Genomic DNA, 22,576 nt, shown 5'->3' with positions numbered 1-22,576 from the left:
TTTGTTTCAATACCTGTGTTTTTGCATGTACGTTGATTTAATGTTATGCTACACAAACATAAATAACACATTTTTTCTAAACTCATCCAATCTGTTAGGTAGTTAGTTGTTGCACCTGATACGGAGATGGCGGTCCCAGTTAATGAGATTTAGGTAGTCTCAATAATCAATATTCCCCACCCTGGCAGTCTTTCTCAATGCAGATTGCGGGTGATTTTAAAATGTCATATTGTTGAATATCCTCAATGACGTATTCCAATAGGAATTACACATCACTTTGCAAGCCAGTGTAATGTCACTTCCAGGCTTGATGTGGCTTGTACACCAGGAGTTTCAGACCACTATGTTAGGGTGTAATGAGGCCCTCAAAGAAAGACCTTATGTTATGTATTGTCATAGTTTAATTTTTATGATGACATATTCACTTGGTGAATGCCCTGGCCTAAGAACCATTGAATACAACAACCATGTCTCTGTCGCTAACAAATAAAGTAATGGGTGGTAAGTAACTACAGTTCACTCGAAAGGCAAGGAACCCTGGGAAATATGAAAACAAGGTTGAATTGTATGTTCACTCAACTGAAAGTTGGTTCAGCTATATGTCCAATTGTTGCGCAAACTCCTATTGCTCATATAAACAATCCTATTGTGTCTGGTTTCCTTACAATTGCATGTTAAATCAAATGCAATACTATTTTGTTGAGCAAGCTCACAATCCTATTGCAGCTTGTTGCCTTGATATTTTAAAGCTAGAATCCTTGGTTGCTACATCCTTTTTTGGAGTTATAGATTAAATATATATCCATTGATTCTTGAAGAATATACAGTGCCTTGCAAAAACATTCATCCCCCTTGGCATTTTTACTATTTTGTTGCATTACAACCTGTAATTTAAGTGTTTTTTATTTGGATTTCATGTAATGGACATACTCAAAATAGTCCAAATTGGTGAAGTGAAAAAAATAAAAAAATAAACTTGTTTCAAAAAATTAAAAAACGGAAAAGTGGTACGTGGCCATGTATTCACCTCATTTTGCTATGAAGCCCCTAAATAAGATCTGGTGCAACCAATTACCTTCAGAAGTCACATAATTAGTTAGATTGCACACTGTTGATGACACAAGTTTACTGGAGAACTGAGACGAAGTAGAGACTCTGGACAGGGTGGATATTCGTATAATAAAAAGCAGTTTTATTCAGAGGTAAAGATATCTGATACAAGCATGCTTGGACTCGTTCATTCAGCTCGTAAGGAACCTGCAGACAGAGCCCAGATAACAGAAATACATAGACATTTTATACAGGACAGAAAGTAGGTTGAGTCTGGTAGATCTGGTTTTCTGGTTGGTCCTGATCAGGTTGTTGTCTTCTCAGATTGGTCCTGATGAGCTGTGCGTCATCCTTCTGAGTCTTGTAGCAAAAGTTCTTTGTTACCAAATGTTCAGCTAAAACAGGAGATTTAGGTGTGTGCGCAGATGTTCCTATTTAATCAGTGTTTATGAAAGGTTTATGTCAGCCCTCTGTCCTGGGTTATGTGTGTGTCTCATTATTTCGTGAAATGCAGACCCAAGCACTCTTTTCTTATCAGTGTTTATGGAAGGTCTGTGCCAGCCCTCTGTCCTTGGGTGTGTGTGGGTCTCAGGTTCTGCTCATGAGTTTGTAAGAAACCCTGCTTAGAAAGAAGTTAGTTATAACAATGTAATAGCAATATGCTTGTGTTATTTACAATGGTATTTCTTACAACACAGATGGACTTTATTTAAGTGTCACATGATCTCAGTATATAAACACCTGCTCTGAAAGGCCCCAGAGTCTGCAACACCACTAAGCAAGGGGCACCACCAAGCAAGCAGCACCATGAAGACCAAGGAGCTCTCCAAACATGTCAGGGACAAAGTTGTGGAGAAGTACAGATCAGGGTTGGGTTAAAAAAAATATCAGAAACTTTGAACATCCCACGGAGCACCATTTTAAATCCATTATTACAAAATGGAAAGAATATGGCACCACAAAAAACATGCCAAGAGCGGGCCGCCCACCAAAGCTCACAGACCAGGCAAGGAGGGCATTAATCAGAGAGGCAACAAAGAGACCAAAGATAACCCTGAAGGAGCTGCAAAGCTCCACAGCGGAGGTGGGAGTATCTGTCCTTAGGACCACTTTAAGCCGTACACTCCACAGACCTGGGCTTTATGGAAGTGTGGCCAGAAAAAAGCCATTGCTTAAAGAAAAAAAACACATTTGGTGTTCGCCAAAAGGCATGTGGGAGACTCCCCAAACATGGAAGAAGGTGCTCTGGTCAGATGAGACTAACGTTGAGCTTTTTGGCCATCAAGGAAAACGCTATGTCCGGTGCAATCCCAACACCTCTCATCACCCCGAGAATACCATCCCCACTGCGAAGCATGGTGGTGGCAGCATCATGCTGTGGGGATGTTTTTCATCGGCAGGGACTGGGAAACTGATCAGAATTGAAGGGATGGTGGGTGGCGCTAAATACAGAGAAATTCTTGAAGGAAACCTGTTTCAATCTTCCACAGACTTGAGACTGGGACGGAGGTTCACCTTCCAGCAGGACAATGACCCTAACCATACTGCTAAAGCAACACTCGAGTGGTTTAAGGGGGAACATTTAAATGTCTTGGAATGGCCTAGTCAAAGCCCAGACCTCAATCCAATTGAGAATCTGTGGTATGACTTAAAGATTGCATTACACCAGCGGAACCCATCCAACTTGAAGGAGCTGGAGCAGTTTTGCCTTGCAGAATGGGCAAAAATCCCATTGGCTAGATGTGCCAAGCTTAGAGACATACCCCAAGAGACGTGCAGCTGTAATTGCTGCAAAAGGTGACTCTACAAAGTATTGACTTTGGGGGGGGGGTGAATAGTTATGCATGCTCAAGTTCTGGGTTTTTTGGTCTTATTTCTTGTTCGTTTCACCCAAGAAAATATTTGTGCATCTTCAGAGTGGTAGGCATGTTGTGTAAATCAAACCTCCCAAAAAATCTATTATAATTCCAGGTTGTAAGGCAACAAAATAGGAAAAATGCTAAGGGGGTGAATACTTTCGCAAGCCACTATCTTATACTTGCCTCAAGCTTACTTCAACTGTCGTACCCCATCAGAACCCAAAATATAAGCTTGTTTTACCCCAATGTTTGTAAACAATGTATAGCCTCAACATGGCTTAAACTATCATTTTGATTTCATGGATGGTCAGTCCTTGCATCCATAGCTCTGTTTTATAAATTTGAGAGTGGTTACATTTCTCCAGGCCCATCCCTCATATTTTTATCAAAACAGAGGCGTGTTGTCTGCAGTGTTATTGTTTCAAGTAAGGATTCTAGCTTTAAGTTTAATCAACATTTTTTAAAAATAGTGTACAGAACAAACAGTGCATTCGGAAAGCTTTCAGACCCCTTGACTTTTTCACATTTTGTTATGTTACAGCCTTATTCTAAAATTGATAATCGCCCTCCCCCCTCCGTCAATCTACACACAATACCACATAATGACAAAGTAAAAACAGGTTTTTGGAAATGTTACCATTTTTTTTTTTTTTTTTAATTTGCTATCACAGACCCTATACACAGTACTTGAGTCTCCTTGGGTATGACTCTACAAGCTGTATCACAACCGGCTGTGATTGAGAGTACCATAGGGCAGTGCACAATTGGCCCAACGTCGTCTGGGTTTGGCCGGTGTAGGCCGTCATTGTCAATAAGAATTTGTTCTTTACTGACTTGCCTAGTTAAATAAACAAAAAAGCTTGACACGCTAGTATTTGGAGTTTCTCCCACTATGCTCTGCAGATCCTCCTCAAGCTCTGTTAGGTTGGATGGAGAGCGTCGCTACACAGCTATTTTCAGGTCTCTACAGACCTGTTAAATCGAGTTCAAGTTTGGGCTCTGGATGGGCCACTCGGACATTCAGACACTCAAGGACATCCAGCAACCTTTCAGTTACTGGCCCAATGCTCTAACCACTAGGCTACCTCCGGCCAAGAGGAAGAGTCATGGTGGTTCCAAACTTCTTCCATTTAGGAATGATGTAGGCCACTGTGTTCTTGGGGACCTTCAATGCTGCAGAAATGTTTTGGTACCATTCCCCAGATCTGTGCCTCAACAAAATCCTGTCTCGGAGCTCTATTCCTTCGACCTCGTGGCTTGGTTTTTGCACTGTCAACTGTGGGACGTTGTATAGACAGTTGTGCCTTTCCAAATCATGTCCAATCAATAATATTTACCACAGGTGGAATCCAATACGGTTGTAGAAACATCTCAAGGATGATCAGTGGAAACAGGATGCACCTGAGTTTTATTTCGAGTCTCATAGCGAAGGCTCTGAATACTTCAGTTTAAAAATTATATATACACTGCTCAAAAAAATAAAGGGAACACTTAAACAACACAATGTAACTCCAAGTCAATCACACTTTTGTGAAATCAAACTGTCCACTTAGGAAGCAACACTGATTGACAATAAATTTCACATGCTGTTGTGCAAATGGAATAGACAAAAGGTGGAAATTATAGGCAATTAGCAAGACACCCCCAATAAAGGAATGGTTCTGCAGGTGGTGACCACAGACCACTTCTCAGTTCCTATGCTTCCTGGCTGATGTTTTGGTCACTTTTGAATGCTGGCGGTGCTTCACTCTAGTGGTAGCATGAGACGGAGTCTACAACCCACACAAGTGGCTCAGGTAGTGCAGTTCATCCAGGATGGCACATCAATCGCTCATCAACTCATCCTTGACCGCTGGCTACGTCCCTTCCGTCTTCAAGAGAGCGAGAGTTGCACCCCTCCTGAAAAAACCTACACTCGATCCCTCCGATGTCAACAACTACAGACCACTATCCCTTCTTTCTTTTCTCTCCAAAACTCTTGAACGTGCCGTCCTTGGCCAGCTCTCCTGCTATCTCTCTCAGAATGACCTTCTTGATCCAAATCAGTCAGGTTTCAAGACTAGTCATTCAACTGAGACTGCTCTTCTCTGTGTCACGGAGGCGCTCCGCACTGCTAAAGCTAACTCTCTCTCCTCTGCTCTCATCCTTCTAGACCTATCGGCTGCCTTTGATACTGTGAACCATCAGATCCTCCTCTCCACCCTCTCCGAGTTGGGCATCTCCGGCGCGGCCCACGCTTGGATTGCGTCCTACCTGACAGGTCGCTCCTACCAGGTGGCGTGGCGAGAATCTGTCTCCGCACCACGTGCTCTCACCACTGGTGTCCCCCAGGGCTCTGTTCTAGGCCCTCTCCTATTCTCGCTATACACCAAGTCACTTGGCTCTGTCATATCCTCACATGGTCTCTCCTATCATTGCTATGCAGACGACACACAATTAATCTTCTCCTTTCCCCCTTCTGATAACCAGGTGGCGAATCGCATCTCTGCATGTCTGGCAGACATATCAGTGTGGATGACGGATCACCACCTCAAGCTGAACCTCGGCAAGACGGAGCTGCTCTTCCTCCCGGGGAAGGACTGCCCGTTCCATGATCTCGCCATCACGGTTGACAACTCCATTGTGTCCTCCTCCCAGAGCGCTAAGAACCTTGGCGTGATCCTGGACAACACCCTGTCGTTCTCAACTAACATCAAGGCGGTGACCCGTTCCTGTAGGTTCATGCTCTACAACATTCGCAGAGTACGACCCTGCCTCACACAGGAAGCGGCGCAGGTCCTAATCCAGGCACTTGTCATCTCCCGTCTGGATTACTGCAACTCGCTGTTGGCTGGGCTCCCTGCCTGTGCCATTAAACCCCTACAACTCATCCAGAACGCCGCAGCCCGTCTGGTGTTCAACCTTCCCAAGTTCTCTCACGTCACCCCGCTCCTCCGCTCTCTCCACTGGCTTCCAGTTGAAGCTCGCATCCGCTACAAGACCATGGTGCTTGCCTACGGAGCTGCGAGGGGAACGGCACCTCCGTACCTTCAGGCTCTGATCAGGCCCTACACCCAAACAAGGGCACTGCGTTCATCCACCTCTGGCCTGCTCGCCTCCCTACCTCTGAGGAAGTACAGTTCCCGCTCAGCCCAGTCAAAACTGTTCGCTGCTCTGGCACCCCAATGGTGGAACAAACTCCCTCACGACGCCAGGTCAGCGGAGTCAATCACCACCTTCCGGAGACACCTGAAACCCCACCTCTTTAAGGAATACATAGGATAGGATAAAGTAACCCTTCTAACCCCCCCCCCCCCCCCTTAAAAGAGTTAGATGCACTATTGTAAAGTGGTTGTTCCACTGGATATCATAAGGTGAATGCACCAATTTGTAAGTCGCTCTGGATAAGAGCGTCTGCTAAATGACTTAAATGTAAATGTAATGCGAGCTGTGGCAAAAAGGTTTGCTGTGTCTGTCAGCGTAGTGTCCAGAGCATGGAGGCGCTACCAGGAGACAGGCCAGTACATCAGGAGACGTGGAGGAGGCCGTAGGAGGGCAACAACCCAGCAGCAGGACCGCTACCTCCGCCTTTGTGCAAGGAGGTGCACTGCCAGAGCCCTGCAAAATGACCTCCAGCAGGCCACAAATGTGCATGACAGACACAGACACTGACAGACACAGCAAACCTTTTTGCCACAGCTCGCATTGATGTGCCATCCTGGATGAACTGCACTACCTGAGCCACTTGTGTGGGTTGTAGACTCCGTCTCATGCTACCACTAGAGTGAAAGCACCGCCAGCATTCAAAAGTGACCAAAACATCAGCCAGGAAGCATAGGAACTGAAGTGGTCTGTGGTCACCACCTGCAGAACCATTCCTTTATTGGGGGTGTCTTGCTAATTGCCTATAATTTCCACCTTTTGTCTATTCCATTTGCACAACAGCATGTGAAATGTATTGTCAATCAGTGTTGCTTCCTAAGTGGACAGTTTGATTTCACAGAAGTGTGATTGACTTGGAGTTACATTGTGTTGTTTAAGTGTTCCCTTTATTTTTTTGAGCAGTGTATATTTGCTCTGTTTTCACTTTGTCATTATGTGGTATTGTGTGTAGATTGACGGATAAAATAATTGAATCCATTTTAGAATAAGGCTGTAACAAAATGTGTAAAAAGACAAGGGAATACTTTCTAAATTAACTATATATATTCTGAGATGTCCAGGTGTGCCTACATTCTTCAGTCCAATGTAAACAAGAAGGTCTAGAACAGTAGCTATAACAACAGGTGACAGAGATTATGGTGTTTTGTGTGCTTGGTCATCCAAGCCATGAATGGAATACTCTCACTCTTAATTTACAGCACAATGTAATGATTAACTACTGGTTTAGTATTCAGGGTTCAACAGGATGTTCACTGCTTTGGCAGGAAACGTATTCCTGAAGCCAAGAGAGACAGTAATGCCACATGGATATGGTTGGCTGGTACTTGTTGGCTTCTGGAAGCCCTGATGATAAAATAACAGGTCCTAAGGCTTGTCCTGTGCCAGACCCATACTGTTTGCTATAGTGTTGGTGTAGAGGGGGAACAAATCTAGCCTGTGACACAACCTGGCTGGTCCCACTGGATCTTTAGCCCTGAATATTCTGAACAGACATCAGTACTCTGTCATAGCCAATCAGTGGTCTACAAGGATCAGTGCCACAGGTGTGCGAGAGAATTTGTGTTTGCAAATGTGGTGTATGTCAGTTTGGCCTGGCAGACGTCCTAGCAGGAAAGCATTCGATCTTAATGCAGTGGGATATCCAATCCCAAACTGACACGGCCTTCTAGGCAATGTGAGCAACACGGTAACAGTGCACCCCTCTTCGTTAAAGGTCTGAATGTTTCCCGCCTGTTATCCACAGAGAAAGTGATCCTAGTAATCGTGCATGTGTCCTGGGATGGGAAATGTCAATCTTATTTTAGGAGAGCTGATAGTGGGGTGCTGGCTGACTGCTGCATGGAGCACGAGGGGTTGGGATACCCGGTTATAGAGGTGGGGCTAGGGGAGAGTGTATGTTTGCCTGTTGGTTGGGAGCCAGGCGGCTACACGCGACACTGGAGTAGTTCATACAGCAGACGCGCACCTCACATCCCATTCAGAGGGTTACAGCTGCATCAAGGGTAGGTGATTTGCTACCGATTCAATGCTGTGGAATCTGATGTTTACTTAGATTTTTTTTAAACGTATTTATTGATCAGTGTCGATAGATTATCAACAATATTCAAGTTGTATTTATTCTGTCACTTGATGGCAAAAAAAGTATTTCTGAATGTGTAGATGGCGTTTTAGTGGAAAGTAATTCTGTTGACAAACTTGTAACCACACTGTTAAGAAAATGGCCTTTTGAATGTTTTTGTACTACTACTGGAGAGCTCTCCTTTGTCTACACCCATTCAGCGTTGTTGACACCCTCATAATCCAGCCCCACCCATCTCTTTGGATTTTTCAAGAGTGTAATATGGTTTGGTTGCATTATTCAGTAGTGATAAAGTGTCCAATCAAATGCATCTTTTGACAAACGGTTAAAATGTGTTCATTGTGTAGATACTCCTCTAAGAAAACCAATGGTCCAAACCGCATGTCTCTATCATAATCAAAAGGCATTGGAACACAGAAAAGGTTTTTAAAAAATCTGGAAAATAGCATTGCGTCAGCTAGGCCAGAGAGAATTAAGGCAAACTGACAGGCTCACCGTTGAACTCGTCATCTTTCTTCTCAAATCAGGAGGACATAAAACAATATAGAGGTAAGATGCATATCAATTTTGAGACATGACATGTAGTATTTTAGTATACTCTTTTCATATTGCGAAAATCCTGTAATTTTTAGACGTTTCCTCACAAAAAACAAACGTATCTCTGTGACGTCAACAGAGCTTTTTAGGGGAGAAGTGGGAGGGAAGGAAGGCGGGAGGGAGATCTCCAGCCTAGTTGAGCAATGCTATTTTCAAGATATTTTTGACCCATATTTGTTTATTTTTCCTTTTGTACTTGTTACAACACTACATAGCCATAATGACATTTGAAATGTCTCTTCCTTTGAAACCTTTTGAGTGTAATTTACTGTTAATTTCTGATTGTTTATTTCACTTTGGCAATGTAAACATGTTTCCCTTGCCAATAAAGCCCTTTGGGGGAGAGATGCATTTTTGTAAAAAAAATAAATGTATGAATATAAATCACAGAAAACACTACCCCACTCCGCTTTCACCACTGTAGTGTTGATTCTCTCTTCCAGAGCTGACACACACACACACTCAAAATGCTCTGGGTGACCACCCACCAATGTGGCTGGTAAGAACATTACACCAACCATTGCCAAAATGTACCAGCATTTGTGGCTGGCGTTAATTTCCCACCCTGGTTGTAAGGCTGGTAGGTAAGATTGTATGATAGGATGTTGTGGTTCTGGAGGAGAGATGCAACACCTTTTTAGCATACGCGACTGACCAGGGCCCGGTTTCCCAAAAGCATCTTAATAAGTTCATCGTTACATCTCCAAGCTGTTTCCCAAATCCATCGTTATTAATGTTGCACTTAAATGCTTGCAATCTAACGCCTGCCTCAGATCATTCGTAGAACAGCTAAGTGTGTCGTTAGATGCTTTGTTTGCCCTTCGCATCACTTTATACACAGAATCGCATGGTTGATCCCTCTATGACCGCTGATAACTTCAGAACAAAGTTGACTACAAATAAAAAGTTGCCAATGTCTTTGCAATTGACACAAATAAGCGACGTAGGCTAAATATTATTCAAACTGACTTCATTAACATATAAACAGTATAGGCCTATGTCAATCACTTTGAAATGCATTTCATATTCAATTAATTGATTTCTATTTTGCTACTTATAGGCTACTGTCTGTAATTTGTATCAATATATTTCATGATGTGTAACCTAACGTGCACAATGATGTGCCACATCTGTGATTTGCCTCCTTGGAAATGATCCTGGCCTCAAAGTTTATCCCCCCTTGGCAGGTAATAACCTAAAATATGAAACAGTCATCCCTCCTCGGCTACCCTCCCTGAGACAGTTTCACTGCAGCCTCCTTATATAAGAGACCGCTGTTGGATACTGGGACAGTTCAACTACTTCTCTGATAGAGTTTTGTGTGAAATCGGAGGGCCTGTTGTCCGGACCTCTGGCAGTCTCTCTGGGGGTGCCACAGGGTTCAATTCTCGGGCCGACTCTTTTCTCTGTAAATATCAATGATGTCGCTCTTGCTGCTGGTGATTCTCTGATCCACCTCTACGCAGACGACACCATTCTGTATACTTCTGGCCCTTCTTTGGACACTGTGCTAACAAGCTTCAATGCCATACAACACTCCTTCCGTGGCCTCCAATTGCTTTTAAATGCTAGTAAAACTAAGTGCATGCTTTTCAACCGATTTGCTGCCCGCACCCTCCCGCCCGACTAGCATCACTACTCTGGACGGTTCTGACTTAGAATATGTAGACAACTACAAATACCTAGGTGTTTGGCTAGACTGTAAACTCTCCTTCCAGACTCACATTAAGCATCTCCAATCCAAAAGTAAATCTAGAATCGGCTTCCTATTTCGCAACAAAGCTTCCTTCACTCATGCTGCCAAACATACCCTCGTAAAACTGACTATCCTACCGATCCTTGACTTTGGCGATGTCATTTACAAAATAGCCTCCAACACTCTACTCAGACTGCATCCAATTTGCTATCACAGTGCCATCCATTTTGTCACCAAATGCTACCTACCACTGCGACCTGTATGCTCTCGTTGGCTGGCCCTCACTACATATTCGTCGCCAAACCCACTGGCTCCAGGTCATCTATAAGTCTTTGCTAGGTAAAGCCCCGCCTTATCTCAGCTCACTGGTCACCATAGCAACACCCACCCATAACACGCGCTCCAGCAGGTATATTTCACTGGTGATCCCAAAGTCAACACTTCCTTTGGCCGCCTTTCCCTCCAGTTCTCTGCTGCCAATGACTGGAACGAATTGCAAAAATCTCTGAAGCTGGAGACTCATATCTCCCTCTCTAACTTTAAGCACCAGCTGTCAGAGCAGCTTACCGATCACTGTACCTGTACACAGCCAATCTGTAAATAGCCCATCCAACTACATCATCCCCATATTGTTACTTATCCTCTTGCTCTTTTGCACCGCAGTGTCTCTACTTGCACATCTATCACTCCAGTGTTAATGCTAAATTGTAATTATTTCGCCTATTTATTGTCTACATTTGCACACAAGGGAACATAAATAGAAAAATCTTTATTTTCTTTTGTGTTATTGACTGTACGTTTGTTTGTAACTCTGTGTCGCTTTGCTTTATCTTGGCCAGGTCACAGTTATAAATGAGAACTTGTTCTCAACTGGCCTACCTGGTTAAATAAAGGTGAAATAATAAAATACAAAGCAACTTCCTGGACTATGACAGATATTATGTAATACCTTGACTACAAACCTTTTCTGTACTAAAGAAATAAATGAGAGATTGGAGGGCCAATAGACACTGAAGGAGTATATAACCGATAGTCTAACTACAGATCTGAATTTTCCCAGAAGTGTCCCATTGACGTAAGTGATGTGAAAGTGTGCGCTTTTTATTTTTTCTCTGTGGAGGATGCTGCTGTGTGTCTTTTCTGCAGGGTGTGAGTACTGGAACAGGATGTCTCCTTGTTTTGATTTGCTGTTATAGTTCTTCATTGGTTTCAGCTCATCCAGGAACACACAGAGAAAGACCCTTCTCCCTCTTCTGGCCCCCCCCCTTTCAAATTGAGATTACAGCTACCCAAATGGCACCATTGAATAACAATGGAACTAGCCTTGGACCCGGCAGCAAATGGCCTCTATCAATGGAAACCCTTCTACTTTGCACAACAACCAGACGTTGCAGAGTGTAATCCCTGGAAAACAACATGGGACCAGACTGCTACAATAATAAGACTTTGAACCTCACTGAAAACCTTACATTCTCTTTCCCAAAGGACACAGAGTGCCAAAACCTTACATTTCCTACTCTTTGGCACTCTGAGTCCTTTTGAGAATGTCTGATATCATTGTGTTACTATGCTATGTCTTTCACTATGCTTTGTGTACATTTTTATTTCAGATAATGTTTTATTTTTTTTCCCGTTATTACCATGTCAATTTTGGTATCCACGGAAACACAAGGAAATGACATGAACATTGAAACAGGTTCTGTGACTGCACCAAGAAGGTACAGCCAGTTATGGACATGATTGTTATGAACATGACCTAACTCAGCCACACCTTCTTTCACACTGTGACTCAAATGGGAAGGACTGACCTGAAGCTCGGCCAATCAGAGGTCACGTAGGCTGAGTCAAACCCTCCCTAGAACTATAAAATACTGTGAATGCCTATCTTCAATTGTTGTCAAACTGTCCATGTCCTATAGGGGACTCCGTCCTGGATGACCTCTGTAGCACACAAATATGTTTTTGGGCTAAGCTCTTGATAGACACGCTTAGGACATTGAGTCCTCGCCGTTTTATGGATTTATATCGAAGGAAGAACTTTGAAATGTGTACCAGAGCCCCTGAGAAGATCCCGGAGTTCAACACAGATAAATAAGCATACAACCTGACTGCCTTTCTTTGCTTGTTGGTGTTAAGCTGTAGGCCTTATCTTATGATTCTGCCTATTGATTCATATTGCTAAAAGATTAGCTTATGTACCACAGACAAGCCATTATTTCCCAACTCTTAAATTCTCGGCCTCGGCCTATTGCCAAGTGTTGTATCCATGCTGTTTTATTGTTAACTACAGTAGCTTTCAGTTTATTGAAAATCCCCATCCCAAAACGCCATTCCTTTATTCTGTATCATCTGTGGTGTATTTGTTATCTTTCAACAAATGTGTGTTTTACAAGAGTGTTGTTTCTGGTACCAGACAGATCTAACGGCTCACTACCAAGAATTACTAATGTTTTAGTCTTATGGAGTTATACTTAGAAGACCAATAACAGACTGGTGCCCCAATCTCATAACTTGACCCTCCCTTATACACTGTGTGTCTAACCCTGATGTTACCCACTTCTCTATTACTGTCTACATCTACGTCTCTTCTCTCTCAGTTCTGACCCAAGCTGACGGGACAGAGGGTTGAGGGAATCTCCTAGCAGAGAGCATCATGGGAGGAGCCGTGGTAGACGATGAGCCTAGTGATGTGAAGGCGCCAGACGGAGGGTGGGGCTGGGCCGTGCTGGCCGGAGGGTTTGTCATCACTGGGTTCTCCTACGCCTTCCCCAAGGCTGTCAGTGTGTTTTTCAAGGAATTGATCAGGGAGTTCGGAGTGGGATATAGCGACTGTGCATGGATTTCTTCTATACTGTTGGCCATGCTCTATGGCACAGGTACGCATGCATGCATGCATGCATACATACATACATACATACATACATACATACTGGTATGTAACAACTGAAGTGTTTTCCCAATGGTGAGCCAGTACAAGAAAGAGTAGAGAAGGTGTCAGACCTGGGCGTTACAACCTCCAGAGTCTACACCAAACTGACAGGATCTTCATGCATGTCATTTTATTTTACCAGGTATTTATTATTGATCCCCAGTAGTTCCTTCCAGGGCAGAAGCTACTCTCCCTGGGGTTTATTATGGATCTCCAGTAGTTCCTTCCAGGGCAGAAGCTACTCTTCCTGGGGTTTATTATGGATCCCCAGTAGTTCCTGCCAAGGCAGAAGCTACTCTCCCTGGGGTTTATTATGGATCTCCAGTAGTTCCTGCCAAGGCAGAAGCTACTCTTCCTGGGGTTTATTATGGATCCCCAGTAGTTCCTGCCAAGGCAGAAGCTACTCTTCCTGGGGTTTATTATGGATCCCCAGTAGTTCCTGCCAAGGCAGCAGCTACTCTTCCTGGGGTTTATTATGGATCCCCAGTAAGGGGGAGGCAATTACATCACAAAACATTTAAATGAAACAGTACATCATACAACACATTGTTACACCACTACTTTACCACTGAAAATCTATGAAATGTCTAATACAACAATATTACAACAGTACTATGTTCGGTTAGTCGCATTGAAATAAAACATCTCTTTTACAAGAGAGACCTGGCCAAAATAGCAGCACAACATTTCAGAGACATTTACAAAAAGCACTAAGCACACATTATCTACATTGAACAGGAGATCTTTTTTGTGGGAGGTTTGGTGACATTGACAGCCCCCTAATTCATTTTCCACCATAGATTTTAGATTTAAACTCATTCAAAGAGAGGCTCCTGTAATTTCATGTCCTTTTGTAGCTCATTCCAAGTGGAAGGGGCAGAGAACTGGAACACTTTTTTTTACCCAGCTCTGTACTGGCCTTACACACACCTAATTGTGCATATGTGTGTGTCTGCAGGTCCACTGTGCAGTGTGCTGGTGAACAAGTTTGGGTGTCGGCCAGTGATGATGGTGGGAGGGCTCTTTGCCTCCTTGGGAATGATTCTGGCCTCCTTGGCCACCAGTATCATACATATCTACCTTTGTACTGGAGTTATAACAGGTTGGTAAACACACATCTACCTCTGTACTGGAGTTATAACAGGTTGGTAAACACACATCTACCTCTGTACTGGAGTTATAACAGGTTGGTAAACACACATCTACCTTTGTACTGGAGTTATAACAGGTTGGTAAACACACATCTACCTCTGTACTGGAGTTATAACAGGTTGGTAAACACACATCTACCTCTGTACTGGAGTTATAACAGGTTGGTAAACACACATCTACCTTTGTACTGGAGTTATAACAGGTTGGTAAACACACATCTACCTCTGTACTGGAGTTATAACAGGTTGGTAAACACACATCTACCTCTGTACTGGAGTTATAACAGGTTGGTAAACACACACACAATTGAACTGTTTCCCCTTTTCTACCAGGTCTGGGCCTGGCACTGAACTTCCAGCCATCTCTGATCATGCTGAATCGTTACTTTAGTGAGAAGAGGCCTCTAGCTAACGGACTATCTGCTGCCGGGAGCCCCGTGGCCCTCTGCTGCCTCTCGCCTCTGGGACAGGTACGACACTTCTCCTCTTCAGTCTCCCGCTCTGCAGTTGTAGATCAGTATTATGATGTAGGGAGAAACATGTATGAACACAATGAAAGATGTGTGCTACTCTGAAAGATTAAAATAAATACAAAGGGGAAATGATATGCTCTGTTGGAGTTACGGATCATCGATATTGTTAATGTTTTTCTTCATATTTCACCCCCAAAGGTGCTGCAGTACCACTACGGTTGGAGAGGCGGCTTCCTCATCCTGGGAGGTCTGCTGCTCAACTGCTGTGCATGTGGGGCCCTGATGAGGCCCTTGGTGGGCCCCAAGAAGCCCCAGGACCAGGAGTTGCAGGCTGTAGACCAAGCAGAAAAAAAGCCTAATCCTCAGAAGAAGCTCCTGGACTTTAGCGTATTTAAAGACCGAGGTTTTCTCATCTATGCCATAGCTGCGTCCATCATGGTACTGGGTCTGTTTGTGCCCCCTGTGTTTGTGGTGAGCTATGCCAAGGAGATGGGAAATGAAGACACCAAGTCTGCCCTCCTCCTCACCATCCTAGGGTTTGTTGATATCTTCGCCCGGCCCACGTGTGGGCTGATCGCGGGGATGAAGTGGGTCCGTCCTAGATGTGTGTATCTGTTCAGCTTCGCCATACTCTTTAATGGCATCACCGACGTGGTCAGCTCACAGGTAAGGCTGGAACTAGTTTTGATTGATATTATTTGGATGGATGTATTTACACTGTATATGGATGTTAACAATACATCAATCATATTTAATAAATGTATTGTATCATTATTGCATTCCTGTATTGACCGGATCTCGAGATCCGACGCTATTGGATCCATATAATTAAAATGATTCATCAGTAATGGTAATTATATTTCTATGGTCGTATAATGTAACTAATCGTTGCTTCTCTTTTGGCAGGCGACAGACTACCCTGGTCTGGTGGTGTTCTGTATATTCTTTGGGCTCTCTTACGGGATGGTAGGGGCGCTGCAGTTCGAGGTTCTCATGGCCATCGTGGGCACCAAGAAGTTCTCCAGCGCTTTAGGATTGGTGTTGCTCATGGAGGCAATCGCTGTGCTGGTGGGACCGCCTGGAGCAGGTCGGTACCCAGAGGGAAGCATTAGGTTAGAGTTAGTTGTGCACATGTCGTTAGGGTTATGGCTAGTGTTAGGGTTCAACCAGGGTGTGGACATGACGCTAGGGTTAATGTTAAGGTTATGGCTAAGGGCTGAGCCGGGGTGTGGACATGGGGTTAGGGCTGAGCCGGGGTGTGGGCATGGGGTTAGGGTTGAGCCGGGGTGTGGACATGGGGTTAGGGCTGAGCCTGGGTGTGGACATGGGGTTAGGGCTGAGCCGGGGTGTGGACATGGGGTTAGGGCTGAGCCTGGGTGTGGACATGGGGTTAGGGCTGAGCCTGGGTGTGGACATGGGGTTAGGGCTGAGCCTGGGTGTGGACATGGGGTTAGGGCTGAGCCGGGGTGTGGACATGGGGTTAGGGCTGAGCCTGGGTGTGGACATGGGGTTAGGGTTGAGCCTGGGTGTGGACATGGGGTTAGGGCTGAGCCGGGGTGTGGACATGGGGTTAGGGCTGAGCCTGGGTGTGGACATGGGGTTAGGGCTGAGCCGGGGTGTGGGCATGGGGTTAGGGCTGAGCCTGGGTGTGGACATGGGGTTAGGGCTGAGCCGGGGTGTGGACATGGGGTTAGGGCTGAGCCGGGGTGTGGACATGGGGTTAGGGCTGAGCCGGGGTGTGGACATGGGGTTATTAGGGCTGAGCCGGGGTGTGGACATGGGGTTAGGGCTGAGCCGGGGTGTGGACATGGGGTTAGGGCTGAGCCGGGGTGTGGGCATGGGGTTAGGGCTGAGCCGGGGTGTGGACATGGGGTTAGGGCTGAGCCGGGGTGTGGGCATGGGGTTAGGGCTGAGCCGGGGTGTGGACATGGGGTTAGGGCTGAGCCGGGGTGTGGACATGGGGTTAGGGCTGAGCCGGGGTGTGGGCATGGGGTTAGCCCCATGCCCACACCCCGGCTCAGCCCTAACCCCATGTCCACACCCAGGCTCAGCCCTAACCCCATGTCCACACCCCGGTTCAGCCCTAACCCCATGCCCACACCCCGGTTCAGCCCTAACCCCATGTCCACACCCAGGCTCAGCCCTAACCCCATGCCCACACCCCGGCTCAGCCCTAACCCCATGTCCACACCCCGGCTCAGCCCTAACCCCATGCCCACACCCCGGCTCAGCCCTAACCCCATGTCCACACCCCGGCTCAGCCCTAACCCCATGTCCACACCCAGGCTCAGCCCTAACCCCATGTCCACACCCCGGTTCAGCCCTAACCCCATGCCCACACCCCGGCTCAGCCCTAACCCCATGTCCACACCCCGGCTCAGCCCTAACCCCATGTCCACACCCCGGTTCAGCCCTAACCCCATGCCCACACCCCGGTTCAGCCCTAACCCCATGTCCACACCCAGGCTCAGCCCTAACCCCATGCCCACACCCCGGCTCAGCCCTAACCCCATGTCCACACCCCGGCTCAGCCCTAACCCCATGCCCACACCCCGGCTCAGCCCTAACCCCATGTCCACACCCCGGCTCAGCCCTAACCCCATGTCCACACCCCGGCTCAGCCCTAACCCCATGTCCACACCCAGGCTCAACCCTAACCCCATGTCCACACCCCGGCTCAGCCCTAACCCCATGTCCACACCCAGGCTCAGCCCTATTAGGGCTGAACCGGGGTGTGGACATGGGGTTAGGGCTGAGCCTGGGTGTGGACATGGGGTTAGGGCTGAGCCGGGGTGTGGACATGGGGTTAGGGCTGAGCCGGGGTGTGGGAATGGGTTAGGGCTGAGCCGGGGTGTGGACATGGGGTTAGGGCTGACCCGGGGTGTGGGCATGGGGTTAGGGCTGAGCCTGGGTGTGGACATGGGGTTAGGGCTGAACCGGGGTGTGGGCATGGGGTTAGGGCTGAACCGGGGTGTGGACATGGGGTTAGCCCCATGCCCACACCCCGGTTCAGCCCTAACATGCCCACACCCCGACTCAGCCCTAATAGCCCCATGCCCACACCCCGGCTCAGGCCTAACCTCATGCCCACACCCTGGCTCAGCCCTAACCCCATGCCCACACCCTGGCTCAGCCCTAACCCCATGCCCACACCCCGGCTCAGCCCTAACCTCATGCCCACACCCCGGCTCAGCCCTAACCTCATGCCCACACGGGGTGTGGGCATGGGGTTAGGGCTGAGCCTGGGTTAGTGGTCTAGAACGAAGTCGTCAAACAATCAGAAGCCAGTATAGACAGAAATGACATAAGAACATTTTTAGCTACTAATAAACTGCTTTAGCTAGCAATAAACCGCGTATGCCTTGAATGGATAGGAGGTAATGAACTCTTTATACCTGTATAACCTCTCTCTCTCCTCCTTTCCTCTGCGTAGGTCGTCTGCTGGACACTACCCATAACTACATGCATGTGTTCCTGCTGGCTGGCTGTGAGGTCATTCTGGCCTCCATCGTCATCTGCCTGGGCAACTTCCTGTGCATCAAGAAGAAGCCAGACGAGCCCGAAGCCCATCTAGAGAATGGAGCCCCCGCAGAGATGGAGAAGCTCAACAGCCTGCCAGAGGGAGGGAAGACTGAGAGCGAGCAGCCGGACGGGGTGAGGGTCTTCTCGGGAAAGGCGATGGAGGGAGCAGAGAAGAGTGGAGGGGTGGGGAACCCAGAGACAGCTCTGTGATAGAGGGGAGATTGTTAATGAATTACGGAGAGAGTGACTGATGAGCTCGAAGCACCAATAAGGAAGACATGAGTACACACTCTGACGGAGGGAGGGAGGGATGGATTGCGGTGCGCTGTACATGTTTGGTGTTGTATGCTTTAATATGCACAGTGTTACGTAGTGTTGTTTTTACAGTAACATCTAGTGTTGATTCAGGAGTTAAATTAACTCTGTAGGTGTTAAATTAACACTGAGTGGTGTAATAGAACCCCAATGTTGATGTTAATAACCAGTTTTGACTCCAATCATTATCATATTTCCCAGCATGGTAAATTGCATGTTTTTTTTTCAAGTCTTTGTTTTATGTTTTTGCAGATAATTAATCTTGTTCTACTCAAATATAACGTAAATTTTTCTAAACTAATCCAATATGTTACCTGGACTTATTGCACCCGTTACTGAAATGGTTGTTCCAGTTTAGATACTTTTGGTAGTCTCCTACAGTATCTTAGTATTCCCAATCCTGGCAATCATTCTGAATAAAAAATGAAACATTCCAAATGTTGGGTATCCCACTCTGGCTGGATTCCAATATGAATTACACATCACTTTGCAAGCCAGCATAAATTGACTTGCAGGCCAAACCATGAGTTTCAGGCCACTGTATTAGGATACATCTAGGCCCTCAAAATATGGCCTTATGAAATATGTATTGTCATAAAGAATTAAATTTTAATGATAACATTTGCTTAGGATCTCAGTTGGTGAAGGCCACAAGACTGAAAATGAACAAATGCAACAACCATGTCTCTGTCACTAACAAATACAGTCATGGGTGGCAACTCCACAATTTACTTAAAAGACAACCTGGGAAATATGCAAAAAAGGCTTATACTAAGCAGTTTGTTAATTTAACACTGGAACGTGTGGACCCATATAGACACTGGAAGAGTGGTAGATTTAACACTGGAGAATTTGCTGTGTACAGACCAGCACACATACCAGAAGGAACACAATATTTTCTGGAACCGCACTGCCACACACACTTGCAGGAACCAAAGATCATGCGCACACACACACCCATACAACCTTGAACTAACCAATGCTTGTCACTGCCTGACTCATCAGTTGTTGATACAGAAAATAATAACGAACAACTTCATTTCCAGGACATTTCCACAGTGACGGTATTTGTTTATGGAGACACTCCCCAGTGAGGAGAGATTATAAAACTAAGGAATTCTTCTTTACTCCTGAGTGACAGTGTCTTCCAGTGACGTGAGATCTTGAAGTGACTTCTTTCCAAAGACAAGAAACATCTCTGTAAGAGAAGAGTATAATGATTTTTTAAGACCTCGAGCTGGTTTTCCCAAGCCCAGATTCAGCTTAGTCCTGGACTGAGACGCATGCTCAATGGAAATTCTTAATTGAAAGTGTTTTTTAGTTCAGGACTAGGTGTGATCTGTGTCTGAGAAAGTAGCCACAAAAGTATTATTTCAACTACCCATGTTGTGGCAGGTTGCAGGCAACATGGGTTATTTTATGATTGATGGTGTGACATACTATTTTATTAAAGGTCCAATGCAACAGTTTTTATCTCTATAGCAAATCATTTCTGGGTAACAATTTAAGTACTTTACTGTGATTTGTTTTCAATTAAAATGGTCAAATAAAATAAAGCTTTCTTAGCAAAGAGCAATTTCTCAAGCAAGAATATTGATAATACTGTCTGAGAGTGGTCTGAGTGTGGAAGGGGAAACTAGCAGTTATTGGCCGAGGTTTGGAACTCTGTTTCTTATTGGTCTATTGATTAACTTACTGTCTGGTTATGTCACCAGGCAGGACAAAACTCAATCCCAACAAAACAGGCTTCAATTTCAGGCAGTCTTTTCAAATGGCTCTTACACTAAAATGGCATTTTCACAATTTCACAGTATTATTCCAACCTCTGTGTCGAAATAAAAACAGAAATCACGTTTTTGACTGCACTAGGTCTTTATGGTATAATGTTACTGAGTTATACAGGCTAAAGTAAGGTCTAGGTGCTTGGTGAAATGTTATGAGAGCATCTCTCTGTGTTGAAATCAATATCAGTTTCTTTCAATAAAAAAGACATCTTCAGCCAGTGACCTAACGCACACACGCACGCACACGCACACACACAGTTTCTGATATAAATATATATTTACTCCATGAACTGAATAAGTTTAAGACTTATTTTATTACATGTATTTCACTGTTTGTCTTCCAGTGTAAGGACTTTGTCATAGCTGAGATGTTTGTCTGATAAATCACGTTGAACTGGACATTTAAAAAATATATACTGAGGGCATTAACGTGTCACTTTTCTGCTAGAATGCAGTGCTTGTTTCAGTGATTTTGTTGGACTGCAGATGTACATTTTAAAGGATATTTCAAGCATTTGTCTATGTTGTTTACGCTGACAGGTGGAGTAAGAATGTTGGCAGTCTACAGATGGGGAGTCTACAAAGATCCTGTTGTGTTGGTGTATCCAAACTTAACCAAACCCTACACAACTGTCTATCTCTTTAGATCTGAAAAGGGGGACCCCTTAACATGTGACAGGATATGTATGACATTATAGTTAACCCCAGCCCACTGATGTAATATGGAGGAAGACCTATTTTATATAGTAGTGCCTTAAACCTGATACATTGGCATCTGGGGATGCTGTGAAATTGACCATATGAAAAGCTGATTACCCAGTAATAGAATATATAGTGGTATTTTGATATTTTCTTACACTGATGCAGTCTCTATTACAGTGCCTGTGATGTCACCTGATAAGTTATCCCAGCCAAACACAGTGAAGCACTTTGCTCTGCTCTACGAAGGTTGGCTTTGCACTTGTAAAACTGTGTGTAGTCAGTATTGTCCTGTATGTTTCTGCATGTTGGTATATTGTATATATTGGTCTGCCATCTTGTCTGTCTATGTGAGATCTTTGTATTTATGAATTATAGATCTGCAGACACTTACAAACCACAAATACACAACCATGTCCACGAGCACCCTCATGGTTGAATGTCAAACTTTCATGTGGATTTATTCAATTCATATTCTTCTGAGATACGGCTGCTTCTTGACGTGTTCCTATGCCATCCCAATAAATATCTATTCTGTGGAGAAAGTGGCTGGTTCTTTAACGCTTGATAGTGAGCATGTTGACTCTCTTCAGATGCTCTATTGGGAATGGAAACACAAACATGTTAGTGAGTGTTTAATCCAAGGCCTACTCTCCAATCCTCTTAGGCAGGATGTGTTGTATTTAGTACCCTAGATGGAGGTAGTCTTGGTGGTAGCACAATGTGTCCCAACAAACGGCACTTAATCACTTCAGATGGGATTGGCAACTAGATATTGAGATCGGCTTGAGAACCATGGTAAACACACTTCGTAGGGTATCTCAGTCAGCAGAATCATATTTTTTTGTTGAGGTACAGCACCAGGAGAACGTTCAAGGCTGTCCAAAATCACCCTTTATGGGTCAATGAGTGTGAATACAGGAGTGGTTTGGACTTGACTATGATAATAAATGTTGGAACCTCAAAGACAGTTCCACTGCTTGATGCCATTCTTCCCCTCTTATCAGGGACTCATTTAGACTTAAGACACCAGGTGGCAGCAATTAATGAGAAAACCAACAGTAGTCCGGACCTTGTAGGGTAAGATTTCAATACCCCTGATCTAGGAGATCATCTCAAACAGGGTGATAGTAAATGTCTAACTCACTAATTCCTCTGTGTGTTGAGGTACATGAGGCGTCCACAAGAGCGCACCACTGCTTCCGGTCTGCAGCCTTCTTGGTGAGGGTTTCCCAGGTCAGGTCACAGTCCTTCTTCTTGGTGAGGGTTCCCCAGGTCGG

At 45.2% G+C, this 22,576-nt stretch overlaps 1 protein-coding gene across 1 annotated transcript; it reads left to right on the top strand.

Annotated features, from left to right (window-relative positions):
• The first annotated feature begins 13,030 nt into the window (after window positions 1–13,030).
• On the top strand, window positions 13,031–19,341 carry LOC120046803 (monocarboxylate transporter 4-like). The gene is made up of 6 exons (XM_038992319.1): window positions 13,031–13,299; window positions 14,311–14,454; window positions 14,837–14,973; window positions 15,175–15,642; window positions 15,883–16,063; window positions 18,410–19,341. Exons 1-6 carry the CDS (start codon window positions 13,077–13,079, stop codon window positions 18,706–18,708), a joined length of 1,452 nt encoding a protein of 483 aa, XP_038848247.1. The 5' UTR covers window positions 13,031–13,076; the 3' UTR covers window positions 18,709–19,341.
• The last annotated feature ends 3,235 nt before the right edge of the window (window positions 19,342–22,576 follow it).

The sequence above is a fragment of the Salvelinus namaycush genome, chromosome 4, assembly GCF_016432855.1.
Source record: "Salvelinus namaycush isolate Seneca chromosome 4, SaNama_1.0, whole genome shotgun sequence".
Taxonomy (NCBI): domain Eukaryota; kingdom Metazoa; phylum Chordata; class Actinopteri; order Salmoniformes; family Salmonidae; genus Salvelinus; species Salvelinus namaycush.
This window is presented reverse-complemented; position numbering and strand designations above follow the sequence as displayed.